The sequence below is a fragment of the Pagrus pagrus genome (genome assembly GCF_965226575.1).
Source record: "Pagrus pagrus genome assembly, chromosome: 15".
Lineage (NCBI taxonomy): Eukaryota > Metazoa > Chordata > Actinopteri > Spariformes > Sparidae > Pagrus > Pagrus pagrus.
In genome coordinates this window covers 11,487,790-11,508,146 of record NC_140199.1, presented here as the reverse complement: position 1 = coordinate 11,508,146, position 20,357 = coordinate 11,487,790, and the positions used below count along the sequence as shown (strand labels likewise).

Sequence of the window (20,357 nt, the reverse complement as noted above, 5' to 3'; positions counted from 1 at the left end):
GGGTGCAGACCAATCTTAAGTGTTAGGTATGTGTGTCAGTAGTTTGGTGGCTGTTTAACAACTGGGTCATCTACATTAGAGTGGCACAGAACTGATGAATAGTTGCTTGACTGCAGATTAACTGCCCTGGATAACGTCCTAAAGCCTGAATTAGAGTCAATCCTACTTTCAATGGAGGCTGATCTCTCTCTCTCTCTTTTGCTCTCCACTAAAATTGCTTTCCAACTGTAGATCAGGCTTAAACGAAGTGCAGGAAGGCAGCCCAAAGATTACCAGTGGGACTGCTGAGGACATGACCTGCTTTTCGGGGGGCTATTCAGTCTTTTCTCATTTTAATGGCCTCAAATTCCCAGCTGGTGCTGAGGGGCTGCTGCAATTACCTATGTTTTTTCTTTCCATCTGATGAGTCTACATTTGATGCTGATATGAAGTCTTACCTTGACTCTTTGGGTCATCTAAGGAGCCGACAACATCCTCACAGGAGGCGTTACCTGTTGAGACACAAAAGACCGAATTGCTACAGCTACTTTATTCACTGAAATCTGACTAAAGTTCACCACCTTCACATGAATCTTCAATGATAGGAGTACAGTCTACTAAATATTGACATTTAAAAGGGCAAAATAAAAGTCAAAAATATCAGCAGATCCTTTCTTATAACTGAAATGTGGCATCAATTTCTCTAAATAACCGCAAACAAAAGAAAACATCCTGACCTTTGACCTGAAGCCGGAGCTTGGCTCGGCTGCGCCCCGCCGAGGGCAGGGTGAGGGCGGCACAGTCGATGGCGTTGGTGGACAGGGCGAGCTCCTTCATGCGCTGGCCGCCCCGCCTGCTGCTGCCCGTCATGCCAGCATCTCCAGCCTCAGCACCATCCAGGTTCTCGATACTGCCTGCCCACTGAGCTCCGGGACCGCCAGCCACCGCCATGGTCTGTAGCAGGTCATTCATGGCTGAATGGACGGATGGATGGAGAATGAGGAACGTGAAGATTATAACGATTAATATCACAACATATTACCTGACCTTAAGTCATCTAATCTAATCTACTTCAGAGATTTTGTGTCCCCTCATACATGTCACATGGGGATACAAAATGATTCAGATGAAAGCAACTATTTTAAAAGTCCTACAGGTTTTTAAAGTTGCTCAAGCCTGGAAGAATCTCTCTTTTCAGCGGTATGCATGAAAAGATAACAGAATTTTCCTATTTGGTGAGGTTCTGGTCAGAATTAAAATTCAGTCTGTCTCAATTTTCGATAAATTAATCATCAACAAATCCAATCTGGTCTCAAGGCATATGCAGGCATCTTAAAAAGATTCAAACAAATATTAAGTGCATAAAGATGGCAGCTGCATTGTTTGTCATCGGCAGTTCGGCAGTTACTTTTTGTAACGGGTGATACTTCACCCAAAGGGGCTACTGTCTTTATGCACTTTGTTTACTGAGCTGTACGCAACAGTAAAGAAGCATGACGGCATGCAGAGCTGCTCCGAGCAGCAGCGGCGGTGCTGTACACAAGAGATCAAAGCCGGAAGCGGAACGTCGGCAAGTCCATGTCAGCAAAATAAGATCTGAAATGCAGCACGCTGACAGAGACAGAGAGAGAGAGAGAGAGAGAGAGAGAGAGAGAGAGAGAGAGAGAGAGAGAGACACTGAGAGAGAGACAGAGAGAGAGAGTATAGGCTCCATTTCAAGTCCTCCATGGTGAGTGCGAGTGGCGGCGATCAGGCGGTCGGTGATTTTTTTTTTTTGTCATGCTGTAATCAAAGATGGAAGCAAACCACACCACAGGCGCATGAAAGGCAAACCCTCTTCCACTCTCATCCTAACACACGCCCTCACACACAAAACACACACACAGAGCCTTTCATTCGAGCTACACAAACAAAATGAAACCAAAGAGCACATGACAAAGCTGCCCCATAAGTTGCCCGTTGCATAGCGAATCCAACAACCACTAAACTGAAATAAAAGCTTTGATAGATGACACTCAAACTGCATCATATTACAAGAGACAGATCTATATCCAGTTCTCAGTTTTTGCTTTATATGAAGTCTTACATTTTCTTTAATACAGAGTTAGTGAGGTTTGTGTTAATCATTCATCTGCTAATAGTGAGAATAAAGTGACACAACAAGATGATAAAAGCTAAGAGGAGATGCTCTATGAGGAAAGTGGAGGCGGCAGACGCAGGGCGGAGGAGGTGACGAGGGGAGGGGATTACTAGGAAGAAATTATAAAGGACAAGTCACTAATGTCACCAGAGGCAGCATGAGGGTAATTGAATCTTTGATAAATCTTTTTTAGGTATCAGCTAAGGTTATCAGATCATTTTACCCCTTAAATATTAAGAGAAAAACAATCCAAAATGAATGACTCTAAACCTTAAACTGCCATTATGTCACTGTCAAACCCCCACACTGCAGCCACCCTGAGATCAGTGACTGTTCCTTCTTTGTTTCTCCTAGTGTGACAATGAGAGGGAGAGGAGGCGGAGGAAGGCTAGCGTGGCGGCTAACGGAGGTCTTACACATGGAGCGCCGGTAGATGGCCTTGGCCTTGTCTTTGTCCTTCGATCTGTTCCTCATGAAAGGCAACCTTTTAATAGCTGTCAGAGCGCAGCCAGAGACAGACAGACAGACAGACAGACAGACAGGGGAGAGAGCGACAGAACAAGCCCGAGGGAGGTGGAGGAAAAGAAAACAAAAGAAAAAAAAGGAGGACAGAACAGAGGGTTGTGGTTAACGTTTTCACAAAGAGAGCCAGGGGAGAGATGCAGAGAGAGAACTGAGCCCCTGGACACTCGACTGGACAATAGACAACAATGTTAAAGACACAACCATGACAATATATGACCTAGAAGGGGTCGATCATAGTATTACAAAGCCTAAATCTGGATTTATCATCAAGTGTAGGCTATTTCAATCTATACAAATACACACTTTCCTGGTATTTCATGGAAATGCATTGTCAATGCTAGATAAAGTTAATGGAGCTAAAAACAATCTGTACAAAACATAAAGATGTTTTGTATTATAAAGCTTGGAAAGTGGTTATGTGCATTTTTAAGTCTTTAATAGTCACTAGAAAGATTGTGTTCAGCCCCACTAATTTCTACCAGTACTGTTGATTAATGATCATTTATTTCACATTTCTAATTTCTAAATAAGAAAGATGTTAAAGTGATTTTTGGATGGACTGAAATGCCTCCAACAGATTTCTTTTATAACCTAAATAATACTTTTAAGGGCAGACTTCTGTACAAAAACACATTATGCAAACAAAGACACAAATTTGAACGCATTATGCAAGTACACACTCACACAAACTCACGCTCACGCATTTTATCCGCGCACGATAACACACACAAACACTCTCATGTTCATGGTCATGAGTGTTGTATTTTAAAGCACTAGATATTGTACACAACAACACAACTGTCAACGCATTACCACACCTACATGAAACAGAGGATGAAGAATATTAAAGGGTGCAATCAGGAGAGTGAAAAGGTCAAAGGGCAGATTAACAGCATCAGTGAATGTTTTCACAGAAGTAAGTTATAATTTTTATTGCATATTTGACTGTTACTTACTTTGGTATGTGCCTTAATGTTTTATAACTATGTTTTGATTCATATGCATATATGTGTTGTTATTTATATTCCACTACTTGGTTGCTCTTGTCTTCTTTCTTATAGCATTTACTGCTTACTTTAAATAATTGATAATTAATAATTATTGCTTAAAAGGTGTACTTTAGCTACACATTTCTATGCTATGTTTTTCACACCAGTGGGGAAAACAAACTCATTCATTAGACTAGCTTACTTCTCCCATTTGTAAACCTACTAGCCCCGGTACAACCTGTATTCTTTATTCCATATCTTCTTCCTGATCAAGACAACCAGGGTTTTGACACATCTTGCATTGACAGGTAGTCAGCCACAATTCATTGCACCTTTTAATAGCTTGGATGCTACGCTAGAGGGCATTTCTCCGGATCTTTACAGGTGAACTGCACAGATCAGCAGGTTGACATGAGAGCTGAGAGCTAATAAGCCTTAGACTGGACCTGAGACAAAGTATGCCTGAAGTGTTTTTCAATATTTGAACCACATGAGATGCGCTTGATTCAGCGGATGCACTTAAAACACCACATCTTCAACACATAACCATTGTTTTTTGGTTTTTTTTAAAATGATGCATCATTTTTGTTTTCCAAAAATTCTGACTCATTGTCAAAACCTGCTGCCTACATTACCGAGGATGCAAATGAACCTTTTAAAGTTCTGTGGGAGATATTGTTCCAACGCCACATCTCCATATTTTTTTCATTTCCAAACTTGTAGTCTACAGCCCAAAGTCTGACTCAAGAGAAATAACTTGAGTAATTTATCAGATTCCGTGCAACTCTTTCTGGTCCAACAAAAGGCTCTATACAGCTTTTTCCACATATACAGTGATACTCCCAAAGACCTAAAAACAGACTTTAATGTGTTAAATCTGCTGTTTAACAATTAGTGTTGCATAATACACAAAAAAGACATTGCTCTTAGGACTATAATTACGTGTCAAATTGTGGTACTTTCCATATCCATTATAGATATCAATCCCTCCCTCTGTTGTTTCAAATACAGGAAACACATCGACTGTCTGCACCAGGTCCAGGGTTCAGAGTCAACCTTGTGGTGCTGCGCAGCTCAAGCGTAACGTCTAGGACAGCTGAGTGACACAGACAATGGACTCACGAAGACATGCCCTGAGAGACGTGACAGTCGGGTCATAAACCCAGCCCACCCTCCCCATCCGCAGCATACCATTGGTGGAACCCTGCCCTTGGGCATGGGAGTGCTGCCCTCTCCTCCCTTCGCAGAGAGAGAGAGAGAGATAAAGGAGCAGTTAGGGGATAAAGACCCATTCAACCAGTCAGCCAGACACACACACAAGAACTTTTATTGACTTTTGGGGTATGTGAGAGCATGATTATGTGTCTGTAAATGAGTGTGAGTACTCCGCATCAAATGGATCTAGTTGGCAACTGTTTGCTGCTTTATTTGCATGTGCATTTGTGTCTATTTGTGTATGAAATACTGTCTGAGTATTTAGTCACAGCTCCTTTTACTGTACATTTGTTGGTACAGTAAGTGTTTGCACAGGAAATTTGTCTTAAGCACGGAGAGAAAAGTTCCTTCAGTCGTGGTTGAAACTGTATCTATGCTGATTTTAATTCCTATGTGTGTATAGTCGTGTCTGAGTGTTTCCTTTGTACTCACTGCCGCTCCTCTTCTGTGTCAGTGTGTCATCCAGCGAGTTGGAGCCCGAGCCTATGGACGAGCTGTCCTGGCTGTCCAGGGGAAACGACAGGAAATCGCCCGACTCGGAACGAGAGGGAGTCAGCGTGAGAGAGCGCATCCTCTCCCGACTCTTCGGCTTGATCAGCTTCCTCATCTTCAAAGTGATCCAGTTGCCACGCCTAGAAAGGGGAATGAAACAAAGAGTTCATATCTCATTGTCGTTCCTTCTCTCATTCCAGATTAAGTAAATTCAAAAGAATTTGATCTGTTCGATTTGTTCCACGTCTGTACTCAACTTCAAAATCTTCTCATAGACGACACTCTAGACAGAAGATGTTGCAGTATACAGCTGTTTAGAGCTCTGCAGACCATAAATATTTGATGCATCACTTCCTGAGGCTACAGTGTGAGTGTTTTCTACCATTCCCCTGCCTCTGAGATACAAGTCAACAAGCATCTTCTGTATTTGTTTTGGGTGTTTAGGAATTATTTTTTAAACTTGTGTGATTAGACGATGTTGCTGTTTTTTTTTTTTTTTGTTTTTTTTTACCTGCGTGGAGGTGAGGGGTCATAAAACTTGTACTGGTCCATGATCTTCTCCTCCAGCTTCTCTTTCTGTCTCCTCAGCTCATTCAGCTTGTCTCTGATTGGAGAAGAGGAAGACAGTCAAATATAATTCAACCAATTTGTTTTGAGTGTCCCATTACCAGACATGTTGATAGAGTACTGTCCATTTTAAAGGAAACGTATCATCAGTGGGTTTACATGTATTGTCTTTGCTCTACGTGGAACAGGTCCTTGCTCTCCATGGTCTGCTCCAGCAGGGTGCGATTCTGCAGCATCAAAGTCTGGATCTGGTCCAACAGGTGACGATTCTCCTCCTCCAGGTTTCCTTTCAGCTGACTCAACAACTAACACACACAGATGTATCAAAGGGATGCTCTGACACTTGTCTAAACAACAAATACGATACATTAAAGGGATAAACCATCCCTCAACACAGCTGGCTTAAGAAGTCGTCTCTACAAAGATGATACATTAAATGACAGTAGACTTAATGGAAAATCCCGAAGAGAAGAGAAGAGAAGAGAAGAGAAGAGAAGAGAAGAGAAGAGAAGAGAAAGTCTCCTCACTTCACACTGGTTGGTGAGCTTGGTGGAGGTGATGTCCAGCTGCTGGTACTGCTCCCTCAGTTTAGAGAATTCGGCCTCCAGCTTGGTCTGGTCCAACTTGGCGTTGTTCAGCTGGCTCTTTATGTTCTTATGGTCCAGCTGGAGATTGTCATTGTCCTTCACCAGCTGACGATAGGTAGTGTTTAGTCTGAGGAGGGAGCACAGGGACTCCTCAGTATGTAGACACACATGCAGAACTCATAGAAACACATGACTGAAGAGTTTTAAATCTTATATTCAGACATATAATACTGATAGAGATTAATCTGACCTGTCATTTTCCTCTTTCAGCTGTTTGAACTGGTCAGCTGTATCTTGATGCGTTTGGTTCTCCTGCGCCATTTTTTCCTGCTTCTCCTTCAGATTTTTCTCCAGCTCCTCCAGCTCCCCCTTCCTCTGCAGGAGCTGCTTGTACCTACATAAAGACACACACATTACAAACCACAAAGAAACATTTAAGTCTGGCAGACAAAGCACTTACATTTTCATTATCCCTCAGGGGTATGATTTCCTCTAGTCACTCAGCGTGATTGCTTTTATGATCGTTTAATATTACCCTCATGGGATGATATATAAAAGAAGGTCTAAGTAACATATTAAGTCATGACTCCAGCATGTGCCATCTCATGCTCCTAAACCCCCATCTCACTTGTCCTCCAGGTCCCTGTGCTGCTGCTCCAGGCTCTTGTGTGAAGTCTTCAGTCCCCCGTGCTTTCCGATCAGAGCCTCATACTCGGACGCCTGCCTCTCGTGGAGAGCCGCCAGCTTCTCATGGTCGCGGAGGAGCAGCTCATAGGTGGCCCTCAGCTCCTCTTTTTCCTTCAGAGCTCCCTCACGCTCACCCTCCACGCAGCTCTGCTGGCTCTGCAGCTGGGCATTCTGTGCCATGAGGGCTGCACTTCGTGAGCTCAGGGTAGAGTTCTCCACCTAAAGGACAACAATGGAGATCAATTACATGAGGAGGGCGATGAGGAAGGTGTGGAAGGAGAGGAGCAGAAGAGAGGGATCATGAAAACAATAAATGGTTCTCAAAAACAGAAGAGGAGACACACTAGAGTTATACAAAAAATTTTGTACAGCTACAGGTAAATTCAGCAAATGTTGTTGTTTTTGTCTATAGGGGGCACTGTGTCTCTGTTTGGTTTGTTCTCCCCCTTTGCTGTAAGCTCCATCTACAAAGCAGCAGCAGGAAAACAGTTTCTTCTCATGTTTCCTTTGTGGCCACAGCAGTTTCCTAGTGTCAAATCCCTCTTCAGTCATGACTAGCGTGTGTATTCACACATTCTGTCCAGGTGCTGACACACTTTTTTGTACTTTTAAACAGAAACAGCTTAACACCTCCAGTACACACACACACCTGTCTACATACACACCGCCCACACACATCAAGAGAAGTAGACAAACACACAGAGAAACAGCCAGAAGCTGCTGTATGGTCAGTGTAAATCCTGTCGCCTGTAAGCAGGGTTTGAATGGATGCCAAACAGGGAGTACAAGTCTAAATCCGGGCAGCTAAGCAGTCTGCCAAGGCAACTGTACAAACAGAGCAATGTCAAAAGAAGGATGGACAGCTTTACATTCTGTGTTTAAAATGTAGAATCGTTTATGTTGTTTTGCATTATATACAGTGACATCCGATTTTTAGGAAGCATTTTATGTTTGATATTATCCGATTCTATTAGAAAGCATGATGAGCAAGTATAATCAAATCTTTACTATACATGTTATGTCTTTTAAAATGTAATGAAACACCACATGGAGGTTATACATTTTGATTGGAGCATTATCTAGTGTGCAGACTTTATTTTTCGAAGTATTTAGATGCTATTTTTTATTTATTTTTTTACATGTTATGTATTTATCAGAATTATTTCATATGCACTATCATCAGTTTATAGTGCATGTATCTGGAAGTGTCTAAGGATAAAAGAGCGGCTGAGAATTTGTCTTCATATTAAATGTAATTAATGCTTTTATGGTGAAATAAGTCAAGCTAGTGTGTGATAAAGTGATGCATGTCACTGTTGTCAACTGAGAGTGACTTTCGTAGATTGATTGTCTATAATGTCTTTTGTGTGTCAAATTATCATAACAATAATATAAACTTGTTGCAGTCTGTTTATTGTTATACTGATCACCTGCTTGACTGAGTCATTCACACTGTATTGTGTAGGATGTGCAGGGGATTACCTGCAGCTTGGCATTCTGCGTTTGAAGTGTCGTATTGTTCTCCTGTAAAGACGCAGTCTGTCTCTGCACGGCCACTATCTGAGCCTGCAGGTTGGAGCTTTGAGTTTCCAGTTGTTTGAGCTGGCTCCTCAGGGCCGCCTTCTCGGCCTGCAGTGTGGCATTCTGGGGAAAAACACACAAATATCAGAAGACATTCAGGAAAAAGCACAAACCTATAGGCGTGTTCACCATTTATATTGGTAAAGTCACATTAACCATCCTGATGTTGTGCTAACTTACATTTCTCTCCACCTCAATGAGTCTGTCTTTGACTTTCAGCAGTTCTCTGGTGGCTTCATGACTCTCTTTCTCCCATTTTCTAACAGCCTGAGGGTCCTCCCCTCCTCTAGGGGGCGAACTCTGCACCATTCTCTCCTCCTCCTCCCTCTGACGCAGCGCCTCGTAGTTTTTCTTCACCTGGAGAGAGACACATGAGTCAGTGGGGTGTTTTCTGTGCTATTTCAGTAAAATAGAATAAAAATTCCTCCAAATCCAAGATCGGTGAAAATGCAAGATGACTCAAAGCTCGACTGTAAAATCGCTAAACAAAACTAGTAGGATATGACTTGAGTAATGGTAAGGTAACAGCAGACAGGACCCATTAGAGTCCATCCACAGAGGCCTCAACTTTTCCACTCAACCTTTGGCTTTGGATCTGATTTGTGTCAGCAAGTTCATAGCAAATGCTTCCCTAAAGGAAAAGCAGACATCCTCCACTCTGCTCCACCTCTTTCACAGACTCCTGCCGCCTCATAAATAGATAAACTGGCAATAGAAGTGGAAGAGTGGATGAATAAATAATGTATCGGCCTTGAGAAGCCCTCTGTGTTTTCAGTGTTTTTAGTGTTTTAGACTGCAGGGGATGGATTTTGGACACACTGTTCTCTGGTGGAGACGAGTGGGTCTTCTGTATTCTGGCTGACCTTAGCATCTTATATGCAACATATCCAAAATACTATATCTCTGTGCTTTGCAGGTATTTCTATGATTTGAAGTATGGATATGTGTTTCTGACCGTCTTGAGCTCCTGGCGAAGTTGCTGGTTGAGGTTTGAGGACTCCTGCAGTCTGGCCTCCAGGGCGGCGATCTTCTCCTCTTTAATCTCCAAAGATGATTTCAGAGTTGACTCCAGTTTGGTTTCCAGGAGCTTAAACCTGAAAAATACTCAAGTTAGGTCCGTGTGTGGGAGTTTATATTTTTTTATGTTTTGGGGTTGGCAAATTCAGATAATGTTTTATCATCATAGCCACAGTACAGCACTGCCAACTGACTTCTTGGCAAGAGTGTTGTAGGTGGAGAAGGTATTGGCTCAGAAAATCTCCCACAGGAGGATTCAGCAATGGACTCAGATTAATCCAAACTTCAGCACCTGATCTAAAATGGGCCACGGGGCTGATTTATTTGGAACTAATCACTTTTGATGATTCTGATCCCAAGATGATAGACTAAGTTCTTATTTCAGTTCAGAGCTGAAACATTTTTTTATGAGCCATGACAGAGCAGTGATGGCAGCAGCAGTATTGTGGATGTTCGTGTGTGTGTCTGTAAGATGTTACCTGTCATCAGAACTCTCATCATGCAGCAGCCTTTCCTTGTTCAATCCAATCTTCTCCAGCTCATGGGTCAGTTTCTCCAGATCGTTGTTCATCTGCTGAGTCCGCAGCTTCTCACTCACAAGCTCCTAAAAACACACATACAGAGGCACACAATGAAAAACTTACTGCAGGCTGTCAGTTTTTCATCAATAACAAGTAATGAAGAAGCATGACATTAATGGAAGAGTCAAGGTAACAGTTATCCATATCAATTGGCTTCAATAATTATCCTTGTGTGTTTTCTACTTCAGCAGTGATTCAACAAGATGATCATTTCAATGAATTCCCACTAAAAACAGATTAATTATAATAATAAAAGATAATATATGAAAGAAAAAAGCAAGAAAACAAACAGTTTGCCACCAAGAAAGGACACCGTAAGGGCTATTCTAACCTCTCTGAGTGTGATGAGGGTCTTCTTATCAATAGATCCCTGTTTGACCAGCTCCTTGTTCTCCCTCTCCAGGTCTTTGACTCTCGTGCAGGAGTCCCTGAAGAAGATCATCTCCTTGCCCATGGTCCGATTCTCTTTCTCCAAGGCGGAGATCCGCTGGTTGTCATCATCCAGCTTGGAGTCGCGGATCTCGGCCTGCTGCCTCAGCCGCTTGTTCTCCTTCTCCAGAAGCTTCTTGTCTTTCTCCAGCTGGGAGCTTTCCTGCTCCAGAGTCTTGTTCTGGGGGAATTGACGTAATGGAGAGCAGAGGGATAGAACATGATTTGATGGGATTATTTCCGAGTCTAAATGCCTTGTAAATAAACGTTTGGCTAAATGTGGACACAGATTAACTCAAAGGGCCATTAAATATTATTCACAAATAATCTGCAGGGAAACATGCTGTAATTTTATCAGAATGCCAGAAAAGGTAGCAGTGCGCCTCAAGTGGCAAGCAACACATTTGACTTTTTGTTAATTTTAAACACAAAACCAAGATTCCAAAAAAGTTAGGACGCTGTGTAAGACAAGACAGAATGTGATCATTTTATCCTTTTTGAGATCTATTCAATTGAAAAATGACAAATATTTGATGTTTTATCTCATCAACGTCATTGAGTAAATGTTTGCTTTTTCTGAATTTGATGCCAGCAACACGGTTCAAACAAGTTGGGACAGGGGAAACAAAAGACTGGGAAAGTTGGGGAAAGTGCCAAAAAACATGTGTGAATGTTTGAAACATTCAACAGGTAAGCAGGTTAATTCGTAACAGGTGATAGTATCATAATTGCATATGACGGGGGCATCCTTGAAAGGCCAAGTTGTCATCACTTAGTGAAACACATGATTGTATATAAGATATTACTACATGGGTTCGAGAACACTTCGTAAACACAGTTTGTTTACAATGACTGCATTCTGTTTTAATGTACATTTTACACAGCATTCCAACTGTTTTGGATTCAGGGTGATACACACAAGATCTGCTGTGTCATGAACACTACCATCAGCCTGCCTCTACTACAGTTTTTGGGCCAATCTGATTGACCTCATTCTGCCAGGCAGAATCAGTCCATCCCAAAATAAGTAACTGAGGTTGTGTCAGTAAACCACCTACAGCTATCCCCCAACCTGTTCTGTTCCAGAGAAGAGTGAAATCCAAAAATACCTCGGATAATAAAAATATTTCAGGCAGGTGATTATTGCTATTGACTGAATGTGTGCTTTGCCTACCTCCTGCTCCAGCTGCTCCAGGCGTTTACTGGAGATCTTGAGCTCCTCCAGGTTGCGTTGCAGGGTTTGATTCTCAGTTTCCACTTCTTGCAATTCTGCCTCCAACTGCTGGATCTTCTTGCTGCTGTTCTCTAAAGCCTTCTGCAGGCGCTGGTTCTCTGTATCTAGGCCCTGGTAACTCACCTGGGAGAGGGAAAGCCAGATTAGGATATTAAAAGCATCCATGAACTAGTTGTGCTGCTCCCTGATGCTATTATATGCCAGATCCCTTGTAACTTACCTGTCAAAATGCTCGTTGGTGATAAATTCCTAAAATCTAAGGTGTAAGGTGCCATAACCTCGTGTAGCCTGATTTCTATTTCCCAAAGAAAGCTTCTTGCTACACATGGCTGCATTTTAGCTGCGTCTCGCTGCTCTCCAGGTACACAGGTACCTGCCATACGACTGGCAGTCTTGAAGTCTTACCTCTAATCTCTCCGTCTTCTTGGACGAGGCTTTGAGCAGTTCCAGGCTGCGCTTCAACTGGCTCCTCTCACTCTCCAGCTCCCTGTTCTCAGCTTCCAGCTGTGCGGCCTTAGCACCCGCTGACCGGAGACTCTCAGCCGAGCGGCGAAGCTGCAGGTTCTCCTCCTCCAGCTGGGAGTTCTCCTTTTCCAGAGCCTCCAGCTGGAAAGCCATGTTCTTCAGAGTGTCCAGCTTCTTCTTCAGACGACGGCCCTCTGCCTCCAGCTCAGTGTTCTCTTTCTCCAACGAAGACACCTACACACAAACAATTGATGGATGACAATGAGGTTTCGTGCAGTGGCAGCCTACAGCGCTCCACTACATGTCAGGAAACTGACAAACTGAGCCTCGGGACACACTGACATCTCAAAATACAGACGAGGCTGAAATCTAAATGCACCAGACCTTTTCACAGGTGATTCCAAGACTGGCAACTTTCTTCTGCAGGCTCTCGTTGTCCCTTTCCAGCTTCCGCATCTGAATCTCCAACTCCTCTGCTCTCTCCCCTTTCTCCTTCATCACTTCAAGCTCTTTACCTGCATAAAAAAGAAAGAAATGAAATTTCAAATTGTGAAAAAACCTCACCAACACTTAATGCAATGAACAAATAAATAGACATATTAAACAACACAACACTTACGTAGTTGTTTCCTTTCAAACTCCATCTTATTGAGTTTGGCAGTGGTCTCACAGATGGACTCGTGGAGAACACGATTCTCTTTCTCCACATCCTTGACTCGGGCCTCAGCACCGACCTGGCAGCGCTGACGCAGAGAAGACACTGTCTGGCCCAGGTGCTTGTTCTCCTGCTCCAAACCCTTCAGCTGGAAAAGAAACATCAGAGTTTTAATGATGGCCCTGGGGCTTGTTAGATTTACTCATCGAGTTCATTGCAGTACATTTTATTGAACCTGATTGTTCTGTGACTTTATATGAAAGCATTCTAGCCTGCTGTAATGAGACTGGTTGTATGAGCTGATGCTTGGAAAGATTTAAGAAATTAAAAAATGAAGCCTCAAGGTTCTGCTTCAAATTTCCTTTAAGTTTAATCAAATGAAAAACTAAATTAAAAAACTATAAACCAGAACATAACTGTAGAAACACATAACAGCTTGCGAGGATTAGCCAAAACAATCCTTTTCAATTTTATGTATTTTGGAACAGTGTTGTACTAGTTACTTCACATTATGCAACTAATAGCGTGTTGTGTTTTCTCTGCCTTTGTCGCTCACCAAGGCCAAATTTTACAAATCAGATGGTTGAACTCAACTCAACTCAACTCAACTTTATTTATAAAGCACTTTAAACAGCAACAGCTGGGACAAAGTGCTGTACATAAATGAGAAATAGAACGTAAAACATAAAAACATAAAACAATATAAAAACAATAAAAACAAGAAAACAGTAACCAAGTTAAAACGATAAAACACTAAAACAGAGCAGAATCTCATGCTGGGTTGAAAAGGTGTCAGATTTGGGTCTAACAGCTATAAAGTCCCAGCAGACACACAGCGAGCGACTATATCTGGGCCACAGAGTGCCAGAAATCCATGTGGTCAATAAAACATAGTGGTAGTTCCACTTAATAGTTTTTTCACTTAATAGTTTTTTTGAGCCAAAAGCAAATCAATTGCACAAAGATTGCTCTCAAGAAAAACTCTGTCGAGACCTGAGTAAATTACACAGCTTAGTCATGTTCTTTTCTCGGAGTTTCCTGGAACGAGAATCAATGATGGTTTTGTAAATCGAGCAGAGGGTATGACGCACTGCCTCAAAGCCTCGTTTGTCTGACCGTGTTGGTCTTTCTGACCATATGCTTGTCCAGTATAGAGACTTAAGGTAATGTTAACTCTATTGTAAAGCACATGAATGCTTGATGCGATTTAAGTTATTCTGAGAAAAGTCAGCCTCTATAACGTCTTAGTTTCACTGAACAGTTCTAGCATCCTGAACAACATGTTCTGTCATCTTAATGACTTAATGACTGTCATTAACGACCCTGATAAAAAAAAAAAAAAAACTGTTTACAGCCAGCATTTGGTGAGTCTTTCGAGGATGCCCCTTTCATACCCACAAGTCACCTGTTGCCAATTTACCCGTTTACCTGTGGAACATTCTAAACAGGTGTTTTTTGAGCATTTCCATGTCTTTTGTTGCTCCTGTCCCAACTTGTTTGAAACGTGTTGCTGGCATTACATTTCGAAGAAGCATATATTTACATAAATCAATCAAGTTGATAAAACGTTGTCCAAGTGTCCCAATGTTTTTGGAAACAGAGTTGTAAAATTATATAGTTTTGGGAGATACATCCCACAAAAAAATCACTGTGTGTATGCTTGTGCGTGTTGAGTACCTGTCTCTCAGAGTTTTCCCTGAGTGTTTCCAGAGTCTTCTCCAGTAAAGCCTTCTCCTTCATCAGGTCGGTACTGAGTGACTCGGCGCTGCGGAGAGACTCTCTGTCTGCTGTCAGTTCACTCTCCAGCAGCTCCAACTGCAAACAATAAAATAGTAACATTTTAAAATCTTGAGTGTGTTTTAACATTTTGGTTGCTGCTTATTACAAAAACTGATGGTGGCTCAGTAATGTCAAGTAATTTATGTCAACTTCAATGTGGCATTTCAGAGATTTTTTCCTCTTCAGTTACAGATATCTAGATGCACTGTAATTCTCCTGCATTGCATCCTATATTGCAGCATAAACACAGGATGCAAGTTATCCAATAGTTCACAGTCACACAGAAGCTGGTACAATTATTAATCCATGATACAAACATATAATACATCACCTCATTCTGTCACAACTCTGCAGATAGACCCACACAAGTTAATTTCCACGCGCGCACACACACACACGCACACACTTTAAATGAGACGCTCTGTTGTTCGAGTCTACCGGCAGCTGCATTCACATTGTAGTGTGTTTTGGCTCTAGACCTCAAGTCACTCAGAAATAAATTTCTCACTTTGGATTTTCTTTTTGTGAGAGAAAAACACAATTTCATGCTTTTTATTCAAAGGGCCAAGAGAGAGGCTTATGTTTCTGAAAATAGCTGAGAGAGTTCTTTTAGCGAGGGGCGTTTGAGAGTCAAAGACTGGAAAAGAAAAGGCAATGCAGGGCTGCCTGGATTTACAGCTTTGCTTTCATCCTCCCATCGACCCCTCTCTATACGCTCTCCTTCTTTCTTTTTTATTTCTCACTGTCACTGTGTGAAAAGGCCTAAAGTCAAGTGTTAGGGTGATATACTATGGAGGGGGGTTGGTCCAATATGCTAATCGTGGTGGTCACCCTAATGAAGAAAACTAAACTGCAATTCCAACCTAGCCTGCAAAACAGCACGGGCAATCTCTCTATACAAAAACATATCTCTCTCTGAATACTAATACATCTCACAGAAACTAAACCACTTTTTTAGTTAATACATGTACTAAAAGGATATCCTAGCTGGAAACTCTTTTACGTAGCGGCTTTGCAAAAGAATATTTCTCATACTGCACATCTTCTTTAACATGCAGTCTGAAAAAACACATTTTCTTTGAAAACAGATGAGTAATTGAATGAGAAAGTATTGTGCTATAATCAAGGAGAACAGAAAAAGAGGAAAAAACTTGAACTGTAAACCTAACCCTGACCCAATCACTGAAAATCTGTTCAATACACAGTCCATTGCTTACTTTCTGGGTCAGTTTCTGGTTTTCCTGGTTGACTTTCGACAGTTTTGCCACCTTGTCCTCACTGGCTGCTCCTCTGAGCTCCTCCACAGTCTTCAGCAGGGTCTGGTTGTCTTTCTCCAGCTTCAACAGGCGGCTCGAGGTCAGCTCATTCACTTCCTCACCCAGAGATTTCTGAGGCGCTGAATCAGTGAAAGCAAGAAAAAATTATTAATGATTTAACAAATATTAACAAATCTGTTTTGTTTCTGTTGTTGTAAAAATCACCAAACACTATTTAAAAAAATAAATCCAAAGCCAAAGGGACCAACTCTGTAGGTCTTAAAGCTTTTGAAGTGCCATTTTAACAAACAACCACTCCCACACACACACACACACACACACACACACACACACACACACACACACACACACACACACACACACACACACACACACACACACACACACACACACACACACACACACACACACACACACACACACACACACACACACACACACACAAAGTCTTTATCCAGATCCCTGGCTAGTTAAACCTCTTAACAGCTTTTATAATCCAAACACACAGATTATCCTCCAAGAGCCACTGAATATTAATTACAGGTCTTAACCAAGTGGAACGAAAACCCAGTGGAGGCTGGCAAATGTAGATGGACCATAAGGATGAGACCAGGGCCAAGAGCCAATTATCCAAGTCTGTTGTCTGTCTGAAACCTTCAACCTGGTCAACTCAGGTGACTGTCAGCAGCATGATATTTCAGCCTTTGTATTCAAGCTGCCAGTTAATAAACAAAGCTGTTCATATTCTTTGGCTTTAAAAAGATCCTTGGCTCCTCTTACCTTCCGTCAGTTCTGGTGTCTTAGAAAGTTGCTCCAGCTCCCAGCCCAGGTGCAGGGACTCATCCATGCTCTGTTTCTGGGCCATCTCAAGCACAAGGTTCTCCTCTAACAGCTCCTCCATACGTTTACGGTCCATGTCCCGCTCCTGGAGGTAACAGAGTGACAGACTGAGTGTTCAGATAACCATATCCTGAACACACAACTACATGTGACATTGCCTCTCTAGCACCAACTCTCATAACACTTTGTTCAATCAAATCTCAGATCACTGCATTGGAGCTAAAATCTAAGGTGTATGGTGCATTAAATCCATCATCTCACCATCTCCAGGTCATGGATCTTGGATTTGATCTGCAGATTCTCTTTCTCCAGGAGGTGCAGTTTGTCAGAGCGAGTCCGGCCAGCATCAAGCTGCTCCTCCAACATGGCTTTAGTCTCCAACAGCACCTGGTTGTCCTCCTTCAGCTCCTACAGAAACCACCACATCAGCAAAGAATACAAGTTTAACAACAAAACAAACACTGCAGCTAGTTTAACATTTATTTGAAGATGTCCTCCTTGTGACTTACTTTCTATATCAGTACTACTACTAGAATGAGTAGGAAAAGTATCAATAGTAACTGTATGCAGAAAAAGGGTATAGTAGTAATACAGACATTATATAAGTTTGGAATGTTTTTTTTTATGTTTCAGCTCTCATTCTTGGAATTGTACTAAAAGGGTAAAGGCAACAGTTTTTATTGTCCGTCTCTTAAAACATATAAAACTACATTTTTAATTTCTGCTGTTGTCTACACAGAATATAAACAGTGTGACTCTGTTCATACCCTACTCCAAATTATTCTTTTTCTTTTTTTTACCCCTAAAGTCTCGAGTTTCTTTCTATACATGTATTTTTGTATACACTTGGCACCAAATACAAGAGGTTTCAATTAATCCATATAGTTTGGTTGTTTATAATAATAAATTCAGTTGGAGTTTGTATTTAAAAATTGTGCAGATACCATCAATGCAAGGTGATCAAACAATTACAAATACTTCCTCCTGTTTATTCAAAAAGATCAATATGCATAATAAAAAAAATAGTCCTTGCGCTGTCTTTACAATCTAAATAACAGACTTGCCCCGTGTTATGCATCATGAGATTATGTAATTTGGACAGTCCATGGCGTCTTATAAATTGGTGACATGTTGCTTGTGTGCTGTCCACAACATGACCAGTTTGAACTTATCTTATTAAGACTTGTTTTCAGTTGATTGCTACTTCCTTTCCTCAGCTACATGATGTGCAAGTATGACAAGGGCGCCCTTTAATAAATAGCATCTCCTCGGCTTGAAGTAACGCTCTGTTTTCGTGCAGTTGTGTACCTCGACTCTGGCCTTGTAAAACTCAATATCATGAAGTCTCTCCTTGTATCGGCTCAGCTCGCTCTCCAGTTTGTCGACGCGTATCGCTTTCTCTCTGAGTGCGTCCAGCTCATCACGGTAGGCCCGAGCCGACCGAGCGTCCGACAGCAACTGGTAGCTCTGCAAGTGTTGACAGCCAAACAGAGTGTGAATATCAGGGAATATGCAAGTACTCTAATATTATTTTGCAAAAAATACTCAAGAGAGCATATCTCTAAATAAAGAATTTCAAGAACAAAGATGTAAACAGACAAGCAATTATGGATCAAAAACTAGAGATTCTCTTCCATGGGTTCAGCCACTCTGTAATCTTGTATGAATTGTAGATTACAGTTAAACAACTAACAGCCTTGTCTGTTACATAAACAGATAAGGAACAGACCAAATTCTCCACACTATCAATTATCACAAACACAGAAACCTGCCCTCCATTCTCTGAACTCATCCACCTTGTTTATACCATCCAGTCAGCCTGCCGCCCACTCCAAATCAAAAGCCATCTGAGGCTGTTGCTAGGCTAAAGATAGCTCTAATAGCCCCTAATGAGCTAAGTCACTAGCTAGCTGATTAAAGCCTGGCAGAGCTGCAGAAACAAAGTACTTGGAAAGGAGGAGGAACAGCAGGTGAAGGGGAGATGAAGTCATATGAATGTTTGTGTGTGTCAGGGTTGCTGTGACTTGCGGCGTTACCTCTTGCTGAAGCTTTTTGAGCTCCACTTCCATGTTCTCAAGCTCCTGCCTGGTGTCCAAAAGCTGCTCACTCTTCTCCTCTCTGAAAAAGAGAGAGAGAGAAGTTAAACAAAAACAAAAAAAATGGGGGAAAGTCTGAGGAAGTAAGCCATACATCGAAAATCATGTGCCAAGCTTGTTTGTGCATGCATGGATGTGCGTGTATCAACTTAGAGAATTAACACGGACATTCCTTTAGGGCTATTTCCATTTTGGAGTGTGCAGCTAAATCGTTTAATGGTTGTTGCAACCTATTGACATAGTTGCAGAGAATGGTTCCTTTTCCATAATCTGCCTGAATAGCCTCACTATCTTAACTTCAGTACTCTACTTTCAGTTGTTTGTCAATGTTTGCATTTCTTAAAACTGTGTCAGTAAAAGGTTGCTATTAGTCATGCTAGAAGTAGAGCTCTGTTAGTTGTAGCATCATTTTCAACTAGATAGTGTCAGTATTGTCAAACTGAAGAGAGAACTGAAGATTAGAAATATCTAAAAGCAACTACTTTGCTATTTGAAAGTCATACAGTCTTTTTCTCAAAATTCAGTTACAATTTTCATTTTACTTTTGGTGTCAGTACAGAGCTTGGGTCTTCAACAGGGAGTCCCTGACTCCTAGGGGGTCCTGAGAGATGCCGCAGTTGAGGTTGTCAAATTATTGTTTGTTTGTTTTTTTTAAAACATCTGTATTATAATCCTAGGTGTATGGACATTCTCTGAACCACAATGTATTGTTTTCTAACTTATCGAGCAAACCTTCAACCCTGTAAACCACTGGAAAAACTGCACAAGATGAGGTTGATCCGCTGTTCGTGCACCTATGTTGAGACCCGCATACAGCACTGGAGGCGAAGCCCCTTTCATTTATATGAAAGCTGCTCAGTGGCGATTTAAGCCAAAAAAGCTCAACTTACTGGGTATGAAAATACCCGGATCTTCCGTGTTGCACAGCTTACAGAGTGTAGCGCACTATAGTCTTCTGCCAAACTAGCCAGCTAACTTCCGGTTTAGCGGCCGGTTAACTTGAATAGGAATTAAATCATTTATTTATTAAATTTCCAACTTTTATTTGACTGAATGGATACAATATTTGTAGTAGGTCCCTGCTCCATCTCTATTAGCTAAGGGATTATTGGCCTGAAACATGGTACAAAGCATTCTTCATTAAAAACTGCAGTTTGCATTGACACAGATCTTAGGCAACACCCAACTGAGCATAAGAGACCTTTGTTGGCAAGTTAGATAA

General features: G+C 41.7%; 1 protein-coding gene across 7 annotated transcripts in view; it reads right to left on the bottom strand.

Moving 5' to 3' along the window:
- ccdc88ab (coiled-coil domain containing 88Ab) overlaps positions 1–20,357 on the bottom strand; it is a 70,075-nt gene that overhangs the window by 7,380 nt on the left and 42,338 nt on the right. For 4 of the 7 annotated variants that reach the window (XR_014624271.1, XM_084375467.1, XM_084375464.1 and 1 more), the window contains 25 exons: positions 19,076–19,157; positions 18,348–18,506; positions 17,301–17,447; positions 16,980–17,124; positions 16,140–16,318; positions 14,821–14,958; positions 13,108–13,291; positions 12,873–13,003; positions 12,429–12,722; positions 11,964–12,146; positions 10,692–10,970; positions 10,259–10,383; positions 9,718–9,856; positions 8,943–9,119; positions 8,664–8,825; positions 7,123–7,400; positions 6,745–6,888; positions 6,435–6,621; positions 6,067–6,212; positions 5,852–5,944; positions 5,281–5,480; positions 4,825–4,872; positions 2,536–2,613; positions 717–953; positions 438–491 (listed from right to left, as the gene is read on the bottom strand). Coding sequence is in view for 6 of the 7 variants with exons in the window: in XM_084375467.1 (XP_084231593.1) it covers positions 438–491; positions 717–953; positions 2,536–2,613; positions 4,825–4,872; positions 5,281–5,480; positions 5,852–5,944; positions 6,067–6,212; positions 6,435–6,621; positions 6,745–6,888; positions 7,123–7,400; positions 8,664–8,825; positions 8,943–9,119; positions 9,718–9,856; positions 10,259–10,383; positions 10,692–10,970; positions 11,964–12,146; positions 12,429–12,722; positions 12,873–13,003; positions 13,108–13,291; positions 14,821–14,958; positions 16,140–16,318; positions 16,980–17,124; positions 17,301–17,447; positions 18,348–18,506; positions 19,076–19,157 (3,989 nt within the window). In the remaining variant the exon portion in view is untranslated. The remainder of the gene's footprint in view (positions 1–437; positions 492–716; positions 954–2,535; positions 2,614–4,824; positions 4,873–5,280; positions 5,481–5,851; positions 5,945–6,066; positions 6,213–6,434; positions 6,622–6,744; positions 6,889–7,122; positions 7,401–8,663; positions 8,826–8,942; positions 9,120–9,717; positions 9,857–10,258; positions 10,384–10,691; positions 10,971–11,963; positions 12,147–12,428; positions 12,723–12,872; positions 13,004–13,107; positions 13,292–14,820; positions 14,959–16,139; positions 16,319–16,979; positions 17,125–17,300; positions 17,448–18,347; positions 18,507–19,075; positions 19,158–20,357) is intronic. The other 3 variants (XM_084375466.1, XM_084375465.1, XM_084375468.1) reach the window with 3 other exon arrangements.